Source organism: Equus caballus, chromosome 6 (assembly GCF_041296265.1).
Source record: "Equus caballus isolate H_3958 breed thoroughbred chromosome 6, TB-T2T, whole genome shotgun sequence".
Classification (NCBI taxonomy): domain Eukaryota; kingdom Metazoa; phylum Chordata; class Mammalia; order Perissodactyla; family Equidae; genus Equus; species Equus caballus.
Genome location: NC_091689.1, coordinates 27,217,987 through 27,226,744, shown reverse-complemented (window position 1 = coordinate 27,226,744; position 8,758 = coordinate 27,217,987). Strand labels below are relative to the sequence as shown.

General features: G+C 59.6%; 1 protein-coding gene across 1 annotated transcript; it reads right to left on the bottom strand.

Moving 5' to 3' along the window:
- Positions 1 to 691: 691 nt before the first annotated feature.
- RTP5 (receptor transporter protein 5 (putative)) lies at positions 692 to 6,489 on the bottom strand. The gene is made up of 3 exons (XM_005613938.4): positions 5,712 to 6,489; positions 4,415 to 4,735; positions 692 to 2,519 (listed from the first exon to the last, which is right to left on the bottom strand). The coding sequence occupies exons 1-3, from the start codon at positions 6,221 to 6,223 to the stop codon at positions 989 to 991; spliced, it is 2,364 nt and encodes a 787-aa protein (XP_005613995.2). The 5' UTR covers positions 6,224 to 6,489; the 3' UTR covers positions 692 to 988.
- Between the last annotated feature and the right edge of the window lie 2,269 nt (positions 6,490 to 8,758).

The window sequence follows — 8,758 nt, the reverse complement described above, 5'->3', positions numbered from 1 at the left end:
ATCTGCCCACTGCTGGGTGGCCTCCCGCCCCCTCCCACTGCTCCTTCCCCTGTGGCTGGGCCTGCCTTCTTATCTCTGGGGTTTGACATCTTCAGTAAAGATGAATGTTGGGGGCTGGCCTCACGGCTGAGTGGTTAAGTTCATGGGCTCCACTTCGGTGGCCCCGGGTTTCACTGGTTCAGATCCTGGGCGCAGACATGGCACCGCTCATTAGGCCATGCTGAGGCGGTGTCCCACATACCACAACTAGAAGGACCTACAACTAGAATATACAACTATGTACTGGGGGGCTTTGGGAAGAAGAAGGAAGAAAAAAGAAGATTGGCAACAGATGTTAGCTCAGGTGCCAATCTTTAAAAAAAAAAAAAAAAGATGGATGTTAGGAGGGAGGGGAGAGGCTTAAAAATCTTTTTCCAGAGTGGGCGAGGAGCATGGCAAGTGACCCGTCCTGGAAAATCCCAAGAGTCCACACGGCAGGGGTGTTGATTCGAGCCACAATGGCACAGGTTGTCCTGAGCCTCCTGTCCCATCACCACAGCCAGGAGTCAGAAGGCACCCAGGGGAAGAAGTGCCGGGCGTGAGGGGCCCATGGACCACAGGGGAGAGCTGAGCCAAGGGACCACCCACCAGGCCCTCCCACCTCGCGACCTTCTCTTAGGAGGCGGCTCCAGCTCAGCCCGAGAGCGCCATGTGGCTTTTTCCTTTTAACTTTTATTTTATTGGAGTGTAACACAATACAGAAAGCGCCCGGACACACGGACAGCTGGGTGAACAGTCACAGCGTGAACGTCCACGGAACCACCACTCACGTCAGGAGCAGGACACGGAAGCAGGTGGCGGAGGAGAGGGCCGGGGCGCCGACACCCAGAGGCCTCAGCTCTGGCAGGCGGGGGACTTGCTGGCAGGGGCAGGGGGGCACTTCACTCTGTCGCCTGGGCGGCCCTGCAGGAGGGGGCGACGTGGGGACCTCGAAGGGAGGCGTCACGCTTCACATTCGTGGCTGGAAGTTGTCAGGGCTGAACTTATACAGGTACATGATCCAGAGGATGCAGACGGTCATGGAAGCCCAGATCCAGACTTCTTCGTAGGGATCAAAACGTGGCCGGCAGCAGCTGTCTCCACAGCAGAAGTCCTCATCCTCACTGGACCCAGAGCCGTACTTGCCGAGCCGGGGCCGCGGCAGCCTCCTGCGCTTGGAGTAGCCCCGGGCGGCAAGGCCATTGCTTTGGGGGCCACTAGCCGTGTAGCCGTGGCTTATGCGTTCTATGATCCTGAAGACTGAGAAGGGAACGGTGATGGAGCCCCGGCTAATGGAGACAGGGACACGGGCAGTGGTCACCATGAGGGGCTCACGAGCAGCGGTGATGGGGCCCTTGTCACCATCTTCCTTCCCTTCACCCTTGGGGATGTCAGCGGAAGAACCCTTGCCTTTGCCCAGGTCAGTAAAGATGAAGGGGAAGCTGACGCAGCCATCAATGTCGCTGAAGGGGGCTTCACTTCGGACGATGTCGATCAAGGACAGGGGGAAGGTGATGGAGCCTTCTCCATCATCCATGAGGCCAAAGATGTAGGACACCAGCCGTGAGTTATTTTCAGCAGCGGTGGGGCCCTCGCTGCCAGACACGGGGCCCTGGCCCTCGTCGACACCAACAGGGCTGGAGAGGCGGCCCCGGCCTTTGAAAATGAACCCTTTGAGCTCGAAGGGCTTGATGCTGCTGATGAGGAGGCCTCTGCCGTGGAAGACGGGGCCCCTCATGTTCACCGGGATGCCTCTGCCCTTGGGCGTGGCTGCGGACGGGGCGGGCAGGTAGATGGAGCCCTTGCCAATGATGAGCGGCCCTCTGGGGTCGGCCGCAGCCGGGGAGCCCTCTCCAGGGCGGACACGGCCCTTGGCATCAGCGACAGGCCCCTTGTCCCTGCCCACACCCACCAGGGAGAAGGGGACAGTGACGATGTCGTCATCCTCCCTGAAGAAGTTGCTGCTCTCGGAGAGGGGGTTCCTGATGAAGTCGGACACGGAGAGGGGGATGCTGATGGAGTTGGGAGTGTAGCCCCGGGAGCGGTCCACCACAGGGCCACTGCTCAGCGTGAGCAGCTGCTTCCCAGAGGCAATGGCAGCTGTGTTGCTGCTGGTGAACAAGGTGTACCTGCCCTTGATGGTGCTGGGGCTCTTGACCTCGGGCCCCCAGGCAGGGTCTGGGGGCTTCTGGAAGAAGCAGACTCCCAGGTCGCAGGCCTCACAGCGCTCGCCGAAGCAGATCTCGGGGCACTGGTCAGAGCTGAGGCCCTCCCGGTAGCACTCCTGCAGGATGAACAGGACCAGCTTGCTGAGGAAGAGCCTGACGTTCAGGAGGCTCACGTGGCAGTCTCCCTGCGTGCCCGGCGGGCACAGCCTGCACCGCTGGCCCCAGATACGCATCTTCACCAGCCCCAGCCGGCTGTCCTCGTCCCACCACATGTGGAAGAGGATGTGCACATGGGCCGAGGACCAGCCCCACTGGCAGCGGCCACACTGGAGCCTGCGGAGGAGAGAGGCAGCAGTGAGCGGAAGGGGAGGGGGCCGCCCTTCTGATTCCCCGGGCCCAGCACGGCTCCATAACCCCAAGCGCCCGTCCGCCAAGGGACGGATACTGGTGCACACCCTACCTGCAACCCGTAATCTGAAAAGCTGAAAAGCAAGTGCCTTTTCATCAGTTTAGTGCCAAAACCCACTTGGTGGTAGAGCCTGGACGGACACACTTAAGGGGTCCCTCTGTGCTTGCTGCTGCAGCCGCTGCTTTTCTGACCCTTTGTGACTCTGGGCATAATTGCCCTGAGGAAATGTCACCAAGAGCCAAAGACAGGCCCATGGATACCAGTAGGGGGAGGAAGAGCTATGGAGAGGATGTTGGGGGCTTGGACAGAGGAGCCCCACCCAAGGGACAGAAGGTGACAGGGGAGATGAAGTCGGGGGCTCCCTGTTGTGCAAGGCTGGGTGATGGGGAGATCTCGGGGGACAGAGAAGCAGTGAGGGGCCAGAGAGTCCACGATGACGGGGTGTGTGCATGCTGGCTTTGAACATGTGAGCGAGAAAGCCACATCCCCAGACAGAAGAGGAGCCATGTGCCGGGTCCCTGAGGCTGAAGGTGCTGGTGTCCCCTGGGCGCCACCGCTGGGCCCTCTCTCCAAGGCAAGTGACCACTCTGCACGTGCACAGGTGCATGGGGACCCGCACGCCTGGGAGGTGTCATCGAGTGTTTCCCCACGAAGCACCTCAGCCGTCAGTGGAACTTTCCCAGACGGTGGGATTGTCCCAGCTGCGCCCGGCCAGCAGCCAGCAGCCACAAGTGGCCGGGGAGCGCCTGACACGGGCAGCGCCCCGAGGAGTGGGACCTCCAGCTTTATGGACATTCAATCAAGGAGCGCTTGCCCAGGTGCATGTGGCCGGCGGCTGCTGTGTTGGAGAGCGCGGGTCTGTACCAGGTGACCAGCCACCAGCTGGTGTTTCTGTCTGTGAAAACTGAAAACCAGCTGAACATTGTGTGTGGCCCTCATCTCACCATCGCGGGCGCAGTGACATCTTTGAAGATGCTTCTCGGACACACGGAGGCCTGTTACCTCTGACCGCCTGAGAAGGCCAGGCCTCCAATGCACACCTGGTCCCAGGGGTTTCGGACACAGACACCTGTGCCATCCGTGTCCAAGGGCAGCTGCCAGCGGAGTCCCTCACAGTGACCTCTCTGTGAGGCACCTCCCCCCCACAGCACCCCTCCCTGCTGGTCCCGGGGACTGGGGACGCTTGGCTGGGTGGCCCCCTGCAGCTCAGGCCTGTCCCCGCTGCATTGACACCGGCTGTCGTCATGACGACGAAGAGCAAGTCTCACGTAGTGACCCGTGGCCCCCCACTTGCCTGCAGCCCGGGCTGGGGACCACTCCCCCTCCTCTGGGGCCCTGCCCACTCTGTGCACCCCTCAGCTTCCCCTTCCCTCCGGCCCCTCTACAGCGCAGGGCTGGTGGTGACCGCAGGCACCTGCCCATCACCTGTTCCCGTCAGCCCTGCCATGGAAACCAGGAGATGTCGCAGCAAGCAAAGCGTCCGTGCGTGGGTGGCCGCGTCCCCCCTCCCCACCATGGCAGGGCCCCCACTGGGCTCAGGGTGGCCGGCACCACGGGCAGGATCTCAGCTCGCTGGGCTGAAAGGGCCTGAACAGATGCGCCCCCTTCACCCCCACTTCCCAGGAGGGAGAAGGAGCCCCAGCTCACCCACCTGTTGGGCCTAAGCCCAGGCCGACACAGGCACCCCCACTCTGCCCCCCAAGCACCGGGCCACACCCAGCCTGGCCTGGGCACTCGGGGCCAACCTAGGGCCAGCACTCAAGCAGCCTTCAGCCCCCAGCCCTCCCAGGACCCCGCAGGAGGCCCCCCACAGCCGCACCTCGAAAGCCCTCGCAGCCGGTACTGGAAACCGCTGCTGTCCATGTGCCCCGAGGCCAGGTTCTCCTCAGGCAGCAGCTCCCAGGTGTCCTGGGGTTTCCTCTTGGCCATCAGCTGGGCTAAGGTGCTGGCCCACACGTCCGCCCCGTCCATGCTGGCGCTGGGCTCCGCAGTGCGGTCTGGCAGCTGCGCCGGCTCCAGGCTCCCAGGAAGCTCCCGCATCCCGTGCCGCCAGCCAATCGCTGCCTTGACAACCGTGCAGTCTCCATGACAACCGGGCTTGTCTCGCAGAAACGAGAAACAGGCCTTTTTTCGTATCCTTCTGAATGTTTTTTATTACGCAAGCAATAGGTTTTCATTTTAGGATGAGAAACAAACAGGTAAATAAAAAGGAAAAAAAATACAATAGATGAAATCACCCATAATCATCTTTGGCCTGCTGTCATCCATGCACTGTTCCACACACACGTATGTATAAATGTTCGTATTTATTTTTCAGAAATAGGAAACCATGTGCACATCTTATCCTATAGCCACTATTTTTTTACTGCACAGCGTGTCATGGACAGTGTTCCATCCTCACCCCTGTGACCACTGATATTCTCAGGTCTACGGCCGAGCCATCATCTGCTGGCCCTGCCTCTGTCCTTGACCTGCCCGCTGCTAATTCTTTGCCATTACAAACATGGCCGTGAGGGACTTTATTGAACATATACCATTGCAAATTTTTCTTTTGAGGAAGACTAGCCCTAAGCTAACATCTGCCACCAATCCTCCTCTTTTTGCTGAGGAATACTAGCCCTGAGCTAACATCTATGCCCGTCTTCCTCTATTTTGTATGTGGGACGCTTGCCACAGCATGGCTTGCCAAGCGATGCCATGTCCGCATCCGGGATCCGAACCGCGAACCCCAGGCCACCAAAGCGGAGTGTACGAACTTAACAGCTGCGCCACCAGGCAGGCCCCTGTACCATTGCAAATTTGCCCGTGGTTTCTGGGGAGGGGTGGTTTCCAAACTTTTTATTGGCTAGAAATGTGCAACGTTTATGTAAAATGCCTAAAACATAACGCACAGCTTCACAAATTATCCTGCGGTCTTAGTTCAGCACCTGAAGGCATCCAGCCCCCCCGCAAAGCCCTCCACGTGCCCCTCCCCAGCCTCAGCAGCTCCCCCCGCCCAGCTGGGGACCCCATCCACCCGTGACGCGCCCCCAAACACGATCGTGTCGTTTTACTGCTTTGAGCTTTGCGTGGAAGGAATCCTGTGCGCCATGTTTTGTGCATGTGACTTCTCTCACCTTCTCGTTTTCTTGTTTGCGAGCTTCCACCACGAGGGCACGTGTGGCAGCAGTGTCTCGGGGGCAACGAGAAGAAGTGGAGCGAGGAAAGAACCGGCCACTAGTCCAGCAGAGTAGGGAGGGGCCGAGCCCAGGGGGGAGGATGCCAAGGGGAGACTAAGGAGAACCCCTATGGGCAGCTGTCGTCCTCGGGACAGGGGCCACGTGGAGGCGTGGATCTTGCCCCTCCTATTAAAGCCCCAGGTTGCCGGATATGGTGGGCAGCGCATCCTGTCCGATGGGCAGTGTGGCTCGGGCACCCTGACCCAGGAGCTCGCCAGCTGGCAGGCCCAGGGAGCGGGTTTCTCTGCGTGCTGTTGACAGGCAGTCGAGTAGGATGGGAGCCATGAAGCGCCCGTCAGTGTTAACGAGACAAACAGGCTCTGACCCAGCGAGACCAAGACCACCTTGGCTCCCGACACCCCTGCAGGAAGCTCAGTGCCCACAGCTGCCTGGCGGCCGCAGGGCCTCATCCCCCAGCACCTGTGTCCCTAACGGCTCTGGAGGTGCTGGGAAAGGAAGCTGTCCCCAGGTGATCACAGAGTCCGTCCCAGGAGAAAGGGGGGCCCAGCCAAGGAACGCCACCTCCCCTGATAGGGGCCCCCGCAACGTCTGCACGTCTGGGGCCACTGGGGCCTCCACCACCCGACCCTGGGCAGATGGAAGAGCTCAAAGCCCCTCTTGGCCACGTGGAAGGCCGGCGCGCTGTGGCCCCCAGCTGACGGGCATGGCACGTGGTGGACAACTCATCTCCAGGTTCTAGAACCACCGCTTCCACCCCTCTGGCAACCGACTCTTCTGGGCCTTTGCTGCAGCCGCTCGTGCACCAAGTGGCCCTTTATTCAGCTCCTCGAGTCACCCCCTCGGAGCCGAGCCGCCATCCGCCCTGGCTGTTCTTTTTCTCTCTGCCTATTGGCGGGTTGATTCTTGCATCACTCCGTGCTGGTCCTTCTGCGACTTTCGATGCTACTCTGTTTCGACTCTTGCGTTGGGGGCCCTGCAATTCCAACGTGCAAGCTCGGCACCATCATCGTCTGAGGTGGATCAGCAGCTTCAGGACAGAACAGACGCCCGTTGCCTGTCTGAGCTCCTGGTGGAACTCCACTCGAATGAGGGCTCACCTCCCACTGCATCCTCTGCGTCCCTGTGACTGTCCCTCTAACCTGCATAACAGCAATTTCTTCTCATTTTTCTACCAGTTCACTACTTTCTTCCTCGTCTTTTGTCTTGTCTACAGCCAATCAAGTGAAGTGAGTTGTTATTATCTTACTTCTCATTTCTGAAACTTCTTATTGCCTCTCTTTTGACTATGTGACATCTTTCTGCCTTGCAGCTAAGCATGACAAGGAGATACAAGAGGAAATTATTGGGCTGTGCTTCTGGGAAGGTTCCATAGTATGGGACCAGATAGCTGGAGAAAGTCTCACTTTTCCCATTCTACTTTCACCTTCTTCTGTTCATCAGTGCAGAGACGATGGCTGGCACCCCTGCAGCCATCTTAGACAATGAGGTAACCTTGCTGATGGAAGCCATGTGCTGAGGAAGCAGAGAGGCAAGACCCTGGATCCTTGATGAAAATTGGAGTCACTGTACTACTTCTGGGTTGCCTGCCTCTGGATTTCTTGTTCAAGGGAGAAACAAACTAGCTGCCACTGTATCTTAGGGCACTGTTTTCTGGGAGTTTTCTGTTGTCACCCAAACCAATCATAGCAATTATAACTGATACTCTGGTGCAGTGCCTAAGGTCCTGGGTTTTGCTGGTTGGTCCTGGGCCGTTGTGTGTATGTGGTACCCACGTGGTCCTGGTCATGTGCCTGGACAGGAGTCTGAGGGGATGGCCATAGCCCTGTCTCTCCACACGGCCCCTCCAGGCCCGGGGACCCTGGTGCTTCCACACCATGCTGGGCGCGGGAACTGTGCTCTGTGGGGCTGCACCTCAGCCCTGCCTGCCAGGCCCCCCGCCACAGCCTCCTCCTCTGAGCTTAGGGGAGAGTCTGGGACTCACGCCTGACTGCCACCACCTGAGAGTAATCTGCTGGGCGGCAATACTGACCCTTACGACGTGCAGGGGCTGGTCACCTGACTCTCCTCGCTCCAGGAACTTCCTTAAACCTACCCCAGAAGACCGCTCCAGAGGCCAGGCTGGGGGACCCCAGAGCGTCGGCCCCCACATGTCTCTATGCACCTGTCTGTTTTTCTGTCCCTCAAACCCTCAAACCAGGCCCCCCGCAAAAACTACTTACAAGGTTGGCTACGAAGTCAGTCGGCCATACCATCCCGCTCTTTACCAGTGATGGACGGGGCGCTCCATCGATTTCTGAGATGTGCCATGTGACCCTGAAGCTGTGTGTACAGCTGTGTGAATGTCCTGCCTGGAGGCAGAGGTGGGAGAAGGCGCCCTCAGACCATGCGGGTGGACACTGGTCCATCTAAGGACAGGCTCTAAGAACAAGCCTTGGAAGCAATTCCTTCTGCCCCTGCTCCACCCTCTGCCTCTGCCTTCTGCCCTCCGCCCTCTGCCCTCCACCCTCTGCCCTCTGCTCTGTGACCAGCCTCCCTGAGGCATCAGTGACTCCAGAACGGCTTGGGATGGGGATGGAGAAACCAGGACCATGTCTGGACTGTCGTCCCACCTGACGGAGACGCTCATGCCCCCCTCTCCCCGTGGACACGCTCTCTCTTCTTGGCCCTTTTCTCCACACTCTCCTCCCCACTCCCAACTTCGGAGCTCAGCTCCTGGGGGGCGGCTGGAGGGCAGGGGCAGCCCTCAGCCCTGGGCGCCGCCGGTGGAGCCTCTGAAAGCAGATCTTCCGGCAGCACAGGGGAGCCACGAGGACAGTCTCCTGCGGGTGACAATGCTCGGAGCACCTGTCCCCCTCGTGGCCTGAGAGTGGCCTGGGCGGGGTCCCCCCCGAAGCCGCTCACTGCGGTGCTGGACCAGAGAAGTGCCAGCTTTGGGACGGGACGGGTGGCAGAGGCAGGACAGCACAGCCAGGAAGCAGTCAAAG

Excerpts from the sequence above, each read along its gene's own strand:
- RTP5 (XM_005613938.4), bottom strand. The coding sequence starts at position 6,223 with ATGAGGCCCTGCGGCCGCCAGGCAGCTGTGGGCACTGAGCTTCCTGCA. Across the intron at positions 4,736-5,711 it reads GCAAACAAGAAAACGAGAAG|AAGGATACGAAAAAAGGCCT; the intron begins GTGAGAGAAGTC and ends AAAAACATTCAG. Across the intron at positions 2,520-4,414 it reads CGGCTGCGAGGGCTTTCGAG|GCTCCAGTGTGGCCGCTGCC; the intron begins GTGCGGCTGTGG and ends TCTCCTCCGCAG.